This window comes from Sminthopsis crassicaudata, chromosome 4, assembly GCF_048593235.1.
Source record: "Sminthopsis crassicaudata isolate SCR6 chromosome 4, ASM4859323v1, whole genome shotgun sequence".
Lineage (NCBI taxonomy): Eukaryota > Metazoa > Chordata > Mammalia > Dasyuromorphia > Dasyuridae > Sminthopsis > Sminthopsis crassicaudata.
In genome coordinates, this window is record NC_133620.1 from 371,039,747 (window position 1) to 371,052,266 (window position 12,520).

The following is a 12,520-nucleotide window of genomic DNA, read 5'->3' on the forward strand; positions in this document are numbered from 1 at the left end:
TGGGAGTAGTCGAGTCAAATTAAATCAAGTCAACAAAGATTTATTAATCACTTGTATGTAATGATCACTCTGCTAAAGATGATGTTTTAAAAAAGGCAAAAATAGCTTTTGTTCTCAAAGGGCTCATCCTCAGCCTATTGAAGCTTGTTTGAGACCTTTGAGAAACAATGTCAGGGTAATATTGCAGAACCATTGAGTTATGGAACACACAATAAATCAGGCACAAATAGTCCACGTGAACATTTTGGGGTGGATTTTCTAAACATTTCATGTTCCTTTTGAGGTACTTCAGTTCTGCTTTGTTCATAGAGCACAGCATCTTCTTTGATGAGGGTATACCATGTTAGTGGACCTGTGCTAGTGTTTCCCATATCCCATAATGAAGTTCAAAGTTCTCAAAAGAGACATTGAGAGTGTCCTTGTATCATTTTTTCTGACCCTATGTGAGCACTTCCCCTGTGTGAGTTCTTCATAAAAGAATGTTTTTGACAAGCAAACATTTGGCATTTGAACAATGTTGTCAACCCAGTGCAATTGATCTCTCTGCAGTAGAGACTAATGATGAAATACGACATGTCTACAGATAATTACACTTTTATGCTATAAGTCCCATTTAAATAAAAACCTAAGACCCACCAAAGTTAGCATATAATCCAGACACAGCAGAATAGAGGCAAAAATGCTGAGGTACTGAGCCTGAGTCCATCTGATACATTTGGGGAGATAAAGGCATCAACTGAAACATGGTGTGCTCAAGAAATTCATTCCGCTGGAGAATGCAAAGTTCTGGGAATTGAAACAAAATATACACAAAGGAATACAGAATAATTCCAAGAGGGAATGATTGCTTATAAGGGGAGGAGTATGAATAAGCATTAGACTGTAGCTTTTGAACTGTGTTTTGGAAGAAGCTAGGGATTCCATTCTGTAGAGATGAAAAAGGAGTGCTTGTATTCCAGTCTGGAGGTCATTTGTTCAAAGGCATCATAGCGGGAGAGAGAATAATGAAAGGAAATAGAACCCAACCATGAATCAGAAATTGGGACACTCATATATTTAAGAGGACCAATTAGCTTTTAGGCCCCATCATAATCTGAGCTGAGGTCAGACCTTTGAGCCAGTCCTAGATGAGACAAATCAAATCATGAAAACTTGGAGTTGGAAAAGACCTTAGTATTCACCCAGTAACTAATCTGACCCATATAGTTGGGAATCATTGCTATTCTCTTGTAATCTTTATGCCATTCCTGTCCCCTACTCCCACCCTGACAAATACCTTGACACATCTAGCTCTTAGGACAAAAATCAAGTTACTATGACTGTTCTTGGAAAGAACTGTTGTGACCAAAATTTAACCCAAAGGGAAACTGAGCTAAATTTCTTCAAGCAAAATATCATTTATTAATAGGGGCATGATACCTAATAATAAAAGATCATGATGCCTCCATTTATACCAAAGATCCAGAGCAGCAGGACAGTTTCTCTTTAATAGGTTTTATAGAATACTGAACAAAGAACAGAACAGGGTAGGTAATATCATGGGATTGAGAAAATGATGGGTTACAGAGTTGAGGCACAGGAAACAATATGATTGGTTAAGTCTGTCAATGAGGGGCTAGAAATACCCCCTTCTTCCCTCCTCACCCTAAGAAGTGCTCATTGTTTGAGTCCAGGTGTAAGGTCAAAAGATAAGAGAACAGCCTTTTTGGACCGCAAACCAGACATCCTTAAAGGATGGCTTGGTGGTGTGAAAATAAGAGACGGACTTCTTTGTGTGCACACACAAAACCCCTACGATTTCCTTGAGGCAAGAATAGAACAGTGTGATTAGCTGGAGAACTGGATTTCTAAAGCCCATTACAAGCCAGCTGGATTCTGAACATTATTCCATTCTATAGAGATGAAAAAGGAGTTCAGAGCCAAAGATCTCAGACTTAAACAATTATAGGACAAAATCAATTAATTATAAATAAGATCAATAGGGAAATTATATAGGATCAATTTTAATCTTTTCAGAGCATATCATTTGCTGTGTGGTGTGACTTCCCAGTCTAAAACACTTATCACCGACCATCACTCTCTCATATGTGTAGTCTTTCCTTATTAGAATGGAAGCTCCTTGAAGACAAGAAGTCCTTCTTTATGTATCTGTATTCTCATCACTTAACACAGTGTTAGGAACATGGTAACTATTTAAAATGGTTTTCATTTGTTCCCAAAATTAGATTCTTTGACATTAGGAGAAGCAGCTGGGTTGCTCAGTAGATAGAGCTCTGGGTGTGGAGTCAGGAGGACCTGGGTTTGGATCACCTTAGCTTTCTCATCTGCATAATGGGGATAATAATAGCATCTATATCCTGTTGTTTGAGAATTAAATAAGATAATATTTGTAAAACATTTTATAAATCTTAAAAGTATGAGTATAAATGCTATTATTATTAGCACTGTTAGTGGGAAACATTCATTTGGAAGATACAGGTTCTGAATTAAAGTTCTTTACTACAAACTAACAGTGTGTTCGTGGATAAGTCATTCTGCTTCTTTGTAGTTCATTTTCTCACTTACAAACTGCAGTGGGCTGGGTGAGTGGCGTATTGAAACATGGATTGGTGATCTTAAAAGTTCCTTATGAAGTCCAGAATTAAGATCCAATCGTAGGGTTTTAGGAAGAAAAAAATATTACAGATTCAGCTAGGAGGTGCAGTGGATAGAGCACCAGCCCTGAAGTCAGGAGGACTTGAGTTCAAATCTGGTCTCAGACACTTAACGCGTCCTAGCTGTGTGACCCTGGGCAAGTCACTTAACTCCAGCCTCAGGGGAAAAAAGAAAAAGAAAAAGAAAGATTAAGTAAAAGGGAGAACTAGCAAAAGATTGAGTACAAATATGAGAGAGAGAATATTAATCCCATCCAAGAGCCCATCAGAGAATCAGGTCTGGAACTGCACTCAGAAAACCTCAGATTCCCCCATTTCCTGACTTCCTATTTCATTCCTCATGTCCTCCATACCACACACCCAGCCTAGAGAAGGCTCCTAACCTCTACTCCTTTCTCCATCCACTACAGAAGTCAGAGGTTCACTCTGTCCTTGCTGACCTAGCATTTGGGAAAGCCAGGATTAGAGAAAGAAAGTGAGTCACTGAAAGACAAAGAAAATGAAGGTGGCAGGTAGAAGGGAGGAGAAGGGAAGGAAAGCCAATAATGTAACAGGCCAAGGAAGCAAGCTCAGATGGGGATACGGAAGACTGAAGCACTAGTTCTCTTGTTCGGGTCCCTCAGAGTGGGACTCTTTCCCCCTTCCCCCTTATTCCCACCCTCTTTCAAAGTTTCCTGGGACCAGCTCAAACTTTCTGCATGAACATCTATATCTCAAAAATCAGCAAATTACAAATCAGGGCTTGCTTTGTTTATTTTGCTGTTGATTGTCTAGACTAATGGTGGAGAAAATGTTGTTGATGAAGATTAAACTAAAAAGTGTGTTGTGGGCACATTTTTTGAGAGTAAGTCAGAGAGCCCACTGTTAAAACATTTACCAGTATGCCCTTTCCCTGTCCTTTCCCCTTGAAATCCAAATATCATTTTGTTTGGTAATTTGCTAATACCGATATCGTATTATAGATTATACCTGGTACAAGTACCCTGACTAGACTGTAAACTCCCCAAAGGATTGGACCATGAGTGACTCAGTTAGACTCTGCATGTGGAGCAAATGGTAGCATAGTCTGCATGGTGAAGGTGCTTAATACTTGTTATCCTTTGTTCTCAGAAGGGATCAAAATGATATCACTATGTTAGGGTTAAAGAATAGTGTGTCCGTATCTGACTGTGGCTGATTACACTAATACAAGCAATACAGAATGCTCTGCCACAGGTCGGGCACAAATAATCTATGACAACATTTGGAGTGGATTCTCTAAATTTTCACTATCAGTCTGACAATACTTTTTGGATCATTTTTCTCCTTTCTCTTTGTTCTTGTCCTTAGACCCTAGTGAGACCAATGAGTAGAGGAGGCAAGTGAGATTTAGGCGAGAGGGCAGCCTTTATCGAGGAACTAGCCCAGGGTTGGGCCGAATTTGATGTCTTCTCAGAACTAGCTGTAGGCGTCAGCATATCTAGATGGTGAGAACATGTTGGAAGCTGTCCCTGCCTCCCCTCCTTTCTCCCTGCCCTTCCCCTTCCCACTCCTCAAACCTAACTCAAAGTCTGACTGTAATCTTGACCAGAGGTGGAAGGAAGTGCTTTCCCTCTTTTCCTCACTAAATATTAGGCCAAAAAAAATGCTCACTACAGATAGAAACCAATAAATCTCCTCTTCCAGAAAGGCAACTGCCAATGAACTCCTTGGGCTCCTGGCTCAGGCTGAGACTTAATATTAACACAGATAGTCTGGGGTAATAGGGGAGAGGATCACAGAAGTCTTAGGTGTCATGAGGTATGAGTTCATCTTAGTTATTCAGGGTGGGGGCTGGACAGTTACACTCATCATGTGAATTTGTGAACCTGTGAAGTCAACCCGAAGGCAGGAAGGGCTAGTTAAAGATAAACCCACTCAAGAGTGGTTCCCTCAAAGGGCAATCAGAGAAATGGGGGACCTGACCTTGAAAGCAGAAGCTGGAGTCTGATTTTTTCTAGCTATACTTGGATTCTCCAATTTCATCTTCTCTCTCACTCTGTTCCATCTTCTCTTCCACTCTCTTCCTCACCCCACCCCCACCTGTTCTTCTTGATTTTCCTGGAATGACCAAATACTCACACAGCCACACTCCCCTCAGGGCCCTCATTATGCTGTGAATCACAGGGCATTCATCTCTCTGATACCCCCGGCCCAAGGAACCCATTCGACCGGTGTGACTTCCTCTTGACAGCTGCCAGCTCCTCTTGGGTGTCATGGAGTTGCTAGGGCCATATTTCACCTGTGAGCTCAGCATTCAGAGGTAAAAGAGACAGGGCATTATGCATGCAAATGAGGCAACCCAGATTCTTCGGAGGATCCCAGTTTCTGGGCTTCTTTGAGTTGTATTATTTTGGACGGGAATATTCAGTGCTCTGATATCACCCCCACTATCACCACCTTAAGTCCTGGATTTTTTTTTTTTCTCATCCCATAGGAGGTCCTTCTCTCTCTCTCTCTCTCTCTCCTCCCTCCCTTCTTTCTTAACCCCTCTTTAAAATTGGGTCATTATATTAGTCGAAAAAGAATTCTGTAAGACATTAAGATGGGGGTCTGGCTCCTCTGCCCCTCCCTTCGTTTAGGAAGAATTATAGGTGCTTTGGTGTAGGCAAAAGGGACAGGGAGAGAGATAGAACATGTATGAAATAGGACTGTTTATTTCCACAATTAGAAGGTCAGAAGCTCCTTTTTCCTCCCTTGTTCCCCTGCTTCAAACTCAGTAAGATTTATGTTAGCCTTGGATTCCAGAGAAAAGCTAGGAAAGAAAAGATAAGGCTACAATGAAAGGATATCAGCATGGAATATGAGAGGTCAGGAAGATAAAGCCAGGGGGAGAGGAAAGGAGGGTATATAAGGAAGGTAGTACCCAAAGATTGTGGGATGGGTTTGGGTATTGGTATGAAAGAGTAAGTAGGGAGAAAAGAAAGCTAGTAATAGAAGAGGAAGGGGATTTAAGAAAACCAGTGTTGAAAGGAGGCTAGGAAAAAGGAGGGGAAGCTGCCACATGAAGGTACATGTGTCACATGTCTTAGAAAAAAGCTCAGGGTTGAGAGAGATGAGATTTTTCCATCTAATTAACCTTTCTAAAGAACACCTTTCCATCAGTCAGACAATAAGCATTTATATTTGCTTACTATATGGCAGGTACTGTGCTAAGTGCTGAAGATATGAAGATAGGCAAATATAATCTCTGATGTTGAGAGCCTAAATTCTAGAGAGGGAGACAATATGAAAAAAAGTAAGTGCACTCTACCCCATATATGTGTTTATGTAGTGTATATGTGTGTGTGTATATGTGGACAAAACACAGAGGAGATATAAGGTAACCTTGGGGAGGAGGGAAGAGGCTACAGGAGCTGTGGGGAAGGGGAAGGAATTCTGTGGGAGATAGACTTTGAGCTATTTTGATGGAAGCCAGGGATACTGAGGCAGAAGTAAAGAGAGAGATAATCCCAGGCCTCATAGACAGATAGTACAGTACAAAGGCTCCCACAGAAATGGGAGAATGTGTCATTAGGCCAGTATTATTGAATTTCATCGTATGGAGCTAAATAGAGCTTAAGAAGACCAGGAAGATAGACAGGTACCAGAAGAGATTTAAATGACAAAGTAATTTATATTTGATCCCAGTGGTAATTCCATCATTCTCACCAATAATACCTTTCAGGTATTCTTTTTTTTCATTATTTAACATTTTATCATTCCTTAGTTACATATAAAATAATTTTTAACATTTGGTTTTAAAACTTTGAGTTCCACTAGGCCCAAAAAGTTATCAAACTGTGCATACCCTTTGACCCAGCATTGCTGTTATTGGGCTTATATTCCAAAGAAATACTAAAGAGCGGAAAGGGACCTGCATGAGCCAAAATGTTTGTGGCAGCTCTTTTCGTAGTGGCTAGAAACTGGAAGATGAATGGATGTCCATCAGTTGGAGAATGGTTGGGTAAATTATGGTATATGAAGGTTATGGAATATTATTGCTCTGTAAGAAATGACCAGCAGGAGGAATACAGAGAGGCTTGGAGAGACTTACATCAACTGATGCCGAGTGAAACGAGCAGAACCAGGAGATCGCTGTACACTTCAATGCTGTATGAAGATGGAAGTGGAAATCTTCAACATAAAGAAGATCCAACTCACTTCCAGTTGATCAATGATGGACAGAAACAACTACACCCAGAGAAGGAACACTGGGAAGCGAATGTAAATTGTTAGCACTACTGTCTATCTACCCAGGTTACTTATACCTTCGGAATCTAATGCTTAATGTGCAACAAGAAAATGGTATTTACACACATATATTGTATCTAGGTTTTATTGTAACACATGTAAAATATATGGGATTGCCTGTCATCAAGGGGAGGGAATGGAGGGAGGGGGGGGATAATTTGGAAAAAATGAATACAAGGGATAATGTTATAAAAAAAATTACTCATGCATATATACTGTGGAAAAAAAAAACAAAACAACTTTGAGTTCCAGATTCTCTTTCTTTCTCCTTCCCCTCCACTGAAAAGGCACAGGTGAAATTATATAAAGCATTTCCAAAAAATTCATGTTGTGAAAGAAAATATAAATTTACCCCACACCCCAAAAAACCCTCAAGAAAAATGAACTGAAGGGGAAAAAATGTATTCAGATACAATTAGTTCTTTCTCTGGGTATGAATAGCATTTTTCATCATTAAATCCTTCAGAGTTGTCTTGGATCACTTTTCAGCAATTCTTGTTCCACAGCTTTGATGCAAAAATTGAAGAAACTGTGGAGAACGGGGAAACCTTATTGGATCTGTCCCAGATGGGAGCAGCAACAAGTTACATGTCATTGCAACATGTCCATATTTATTGTATGTTCTAAATGGAAGAAAAAGAGAGAGGCACAATGTACTTCCCACATCTCTCTATAGCACTGTCATCTTGATCTGTCATCTGGACCCAGATGGCTCTGGAGGGGAAAGTGAAGCAGATGACCTTGCGCAGCTCTCCCTCACTTAAATCCAATTCACTTGCACGTCATAGCATCACTTCCCTGATGACATGGTCCTCTTTGAGAACGAAGGACAAATAACAACCTCTGTGATCAGTGTATATATAAACAGGATCCTTTAGGTCTTTCAGCCTCATTGCTTGAATGTGGTGCCAGACAATGCTTAGAGTAGACAATAGTCATTGTCCAATTTAAAAGAAAATATCCTTGACTTTATGTAAAGCTAGTTTACTTTTATAAAATTTAGTTTTATTACTTATGCCAGAGTTTGAGCTAGATGACTTCTAACAGTCTATAATTTGAAGTCACATTTCATACTGGGACATCCATAGATAAGTTCAGATAAACTCCAGCCCCCTCTTCCTATTCCTTTGTAAAGGACTCTATCCCTTTTAACCTTTCTCCCTCCCATATCCTCAGATCTTCCTAAATACCTTTCTTCTTTAGACCCTGTGATTTATCTCACACTTCAGCAAATGTTGTCACCCCATTTTATAAATGAGGAAATGGAGGTACAGAGGAGAGGCATAGCAAAAATCACTAGGGGAAATGGGGCCCAACCAACCCATTTTCCAGGTGAGGAAATGAAAAGGTATGGCTATAGTCACAAGGGAAGAGGAAATAAGGCCCAGGACCCCAGGGCTAATACCTCACCCAACAGAGACCCTAGCAGATGCCCCATCAGGTGAGTGTCACGCTGAAGAACGCTTCAGTGGCATAGGAGCTGTCCCTAGGAGAAAGAGCCCCCAAGGGGATTTTGCTGTCAGATCTGAGTATGAGTCAGGAAGGGACTGGAGGAAGTTGACCAACCTGGAGTGGTGAAACCAGTCAGTCCCCATCCCGCTCCAGTGCCCCACACGTTGAAGGTTGGGCTATAAAGCCTCTCCCACCTCGTGCTCAGCATTGTACACTTCTGCAGCCTCCTATTCAGCTTCCTCTGGTGAACACTGGTAAGTCTTAGCCAATGGATCCTGGGGGCTTGTTTTGAACACTTTTGACGTGGTGTTCCTTCCATTAGGGTCAACTTCATGGCCACAGAACTTAGGGAAGCCTGGCTGGTAATTGGGGGGAAAGCATGGGTTGAATAGGTTATGAATGTACTCCAGCTGTATCCAAATGTTTCCCTAATTCAGTAGTGTATACCTAGCCTGTGAATCTTTATCTCTGTGCTTAGAAAAGGGAAGGGATAGGACAGATAATCAAAAAAGGCGCCACAATCTAAAACAATGTATTTAGCTAGAAATGAAATATATGATGGGGGTAGGTAGATGGGAGGGGGTGATGGGACCAGTTTGCCCTGCATCCCAACCCATCTGGGAAGAGGTGTGTTGTACTGTCAGTGGTTTCTTTGCAGGAATAGAATTTGCAGTGTGGGAGATCAGCATTTTAAAATGATAGGATCATAGATTTAGTTCTGAATAGGATCTTAAAGGTCATCTAGATGAAACTTCTCCTCTTACAGATGAGGAAACTGAGTCAAAGAGAAGGTAGGTGAATTGCAGAGTCAGAATCCTGACCCAAGACCCTTGAATGCAAATCGAGCTGACTTTCCACACACAAAACTGAATGGATCTCATTCAGTGGGGGGAAAATTGGTTTATTCTGTATTTCAAATTTAGGAAAGGAAGAACCTCACAGGATAGACTCCTTTTCCTTCTTTACTTTTTCTCATATTCTCATTGCACTCCTAATGGTTGAGGCATTGTTTATTAAAAGAAGTAATATGGGGTAGATAGGTGGTAGATAGAGTGCTGGGTCTAGAGTCAGAAAGACTTCTTTTATTGAGTTCAAATCTGGCCTCATAAGCTTTGTGATTCCTGAGCAGGTCACTTAATTCTGACTGAGTTCTTTTTCTGTAAAATGAAATGGAGAAGAAAATGTCAAACTACTATGGTATCTTTGCCAAGAAAACCCCAATAGGGGGTTATGAATAGCTGGATAAAAATGAAAAATGACAACTACAAAACGTGTTATATTGGAAAGAGGTAAATTAGAATAGAATGCTGGTATCCAATGAGACCTTGGAAAAGACAATTATCTTCTGTAAGATGAGGGGAGTAATTTAGATGTCATGTAACCCTAAATGCACATGCCTCCTAGAGTTGATCTAGTCTGTGTTTGATAAAGATTTAATCCCCAGGGGTTGAGCAGCTACAGGGCACATAAAGTACTAGAATTGGAATCAGAAAGACTTGAGTTCAAATTCTTCCACAGATACTTAATAGTTTAATCCCTGGCAAATCACTTAACCTCTTTCATTTTCCCCTTGGGGACAATAACAGTACCTAGCTCAGATGGTTGTGGTAAGGATCAAATAAAATAAAGTGCTTCTGCAAGTTTTTAAATTTCTAGGGCTCAAGGTGCTAACTTGATACCACCTATAAGGATTATCATCAAGCTACAGTCTTTTCTCACCCCAACCCTAAACTTAAGCCATTGGCCTTCTCTATTGTCAGGAGAATGGTAGAGTAAGTGCTGCCTGTTGTTCTTGACTTGAAACCGCCAAACCTCTTGAGCTCCTGTGGTAACTAAAAATTTTTTGTTTTAGGTAGAATTAATACCATCTACAAGATGTCCGATTATCAGCACAAACAGCCTGTGAGCCTTCCCCCTGCCTTCATCCAGGAGCAGTGTAAGCAGCCCCTGTCCCAGATCCCTGTCCCTCTTCCACAGGTACAAGTGAAGCAGCCCACAGAAATACCTGCACCGTGCCCAGTGCCCGAGCAAGTCCAAGATGTGCAAGAAGAGCATACAATTCCTGTGAAATGTGTTCCTGTTCTAACTCCACAGTTGGAACAGAAAGGAGAGCAGCAAATGGAACAGGTAGAACATAGACAAAAGCAGCAGCTGGAAGAGCAGCTGGAACATAAGCAAGAGCTGCAGATAGAACATAAGCAAGAGCAGCAGCTGGAAAGTAAGCAAGAGCAGCAGCTGGAAAGTAAGCAAGAGCAGCAGCTGGAAAGTAAGCAAGAGCAGCAGCTGGAAAGTAAGCAAGAGCAGCAGCTGGAAAGCAAGCAAGAGCAGCAGCTGGAAAGTAAGCAAGAGCAGCAGCTGGAAGAGCAGATAGAACAGCAACTGGAACATAAGCAAGAGCAGCAGCTGGAAAAGAAAGAGGAGCAGCAGCTGGAGCAGCAAGAAGAACAGCTAGAGCAACAGCTGGAAAAGAAAGAGGAGCAGCAGCTGGAACAGCAAGAAGAACAACTAGAGCAACAGCTGGAAAAAAAAGAAGAGCAGCTGGAGCAGCAGCTGGAACGTAAGCAAGAGCAGCAGCTGGAGCAACAGCTGGGGCAGCAGGAAGAACAACTGGAGCAACAGCTGGAAAAGAAAGAAGAACAGCTGGAGCAGCAGCTGGAACAACAGCTGGATCAGAAAGTAGAGCAGCTGGAGCAGAAGGAAGAACAGCAGCTGGAACAACAGCTGGAGCAGAAGGAAAATCAACTGGAGCAGCAACTGGAGCAGCAGCTAGAGCAGCAGCTGGAGCAAAAAGAAGAGGAGCTAAAGCAGCAATTAGAGGAGAAGGAAGAGCAGCAGCAGCAGCAGCTGGAACCACAACAGGAATCTCAAGGGTGTATTGAAATTCCCGTCCCTGTCAAAGAGCCCGAGCTTGTCCCACAGATTCCAGAAGAGCACTTTCCTCCTGTGGAGCAGCAGCAGCACATTCAGTGGCCCTTCAAACAATAGTAATTTTCCTCAGCTTCCCCATTGAGAATCTCTTCTTCCTACAAAATGAAGAGTGTGTGTGTGTGTGTGTGTGTGTGTGTGTGTGTGTGTGTGTGTGTGTGTGTGTGTGTGTTTATGAGAGAGAGAGAGAGAGAGAGAGAGACCCCTTAGCCTTACCTCATGCTTTCTCCAGCCTGGGAGGTCTACCTCATCCTGTGAATGTCCATGATTTCCTTTCTCTCTGTATTTCTCATCCATCTCTAGGACAGGGGACAGTCACTGAAAGAGGGGAGACCATTCTCTCCCTTGACCTGCCTTCCCCCTCCCCCTTCCAACCTCATCCACACCTTGGGAATTGAGGCTTTACTCACTGGACTGTATAACCTTTGTGGTGTCATAAATTTCATCCTTAAGTTTTGTGTCCTGCTAATGTGTCTGTATGACCATCTTGATGTGAATGAACATTTGTGCTTCTAGCAATAAATCTTGGAATCCCTGAAATACCATGTTGTCTTCTCCTTTATTCACCTCTGTTCCTAGAACCCTCCAGAGTTAATGTCTGACTTTTCTTTGGTCAATCCCTTTGTTCTTTAACCTGATGCATTGGGATTCAGCAGACCCCGGGTTAAAATCTTATCTCTATCAGTTATTTTTTTTTATTTATGATTTTGCCTAAGTTACTTCTCTGGGCCTCTGTCTCCTTGTGGGTGGTGGGGTGGAGGGGACATCTGAATTAGATGGACCAGATCCAAAGATGGTCAGAAACTTCCTTCAGCTCCCATAGATTTCCTATAGATTCTATATCTGTAACAATTCCTGGCTTAAAGTAAAACACACAGGACAAGGACATCTAAATGCCGCTGAAACATTTCCTTGAATGCCCCTTTTATAGCTGAATCTAAGATTATTGATTTACAGTCTGAAAGGATCTTAGAGAGCTTTATATCCAACTTCCTCTTTTTTGCAAATGAGGAAACTCCAAAGAGATGTTAAGTGGTTGGCCAAGGACACCTGGTGGCAAACAAAATTTGGACCTATATCTTCTCTTTTCCAAGTTTGTTGCTCTTTCTACAGCCGTTATTCTATCTCAGAGATCTGCCAGCTTTATATAATTAGATGACTTCCTCCTATGCTCATGGGTGTGTCTCGGCTTTGTCAGTGGATTCTCAGGGAAAGAGTCTTGGGGGAGAGGGAAGAAA

At 41.6% G+C, this 12,520-nt stretch overlaps 1 protein-coding gene across 1 annotated transcript; it reads left to right on the top strand.

Moving 5' to 3' along the window:
* The first annotated feature begins 8,483 nt into the window (after window positions 1–8,483).
* On the top strand, window positions 8,484–11,822 carry LOC141539371 (uncharacterized). Its single transcript, XM_074262085.1, has 2 exons — window positions 8,484–8,611; window positions 10,210–11,822. The coding sequence occupies exon 2, from the start codon at window positions 10,233–10,235 to the stop codon at window positions 11,340–11,342; it is 1,110 nt and encodes a 369-aa protein (XP_074118186.1). The 5' UTR covers window positions 8,484–8,611; window positions 10,210–10,232; the 3' UTR covers window positions 11,343–11,822.
* Window positions 11,823–12,520: the final 698 nt, after the last annotated feature.

What these genes read in the sequence shown, in the direction of transcription:
- LOC141539371 (XM_074262085.1), top strand. Translation starts at nt 10,233, where the DNA reads ATGTCCGATTATCAGCACAAACAGCCTGTGAGCCTTCCCCCTGCCTTC.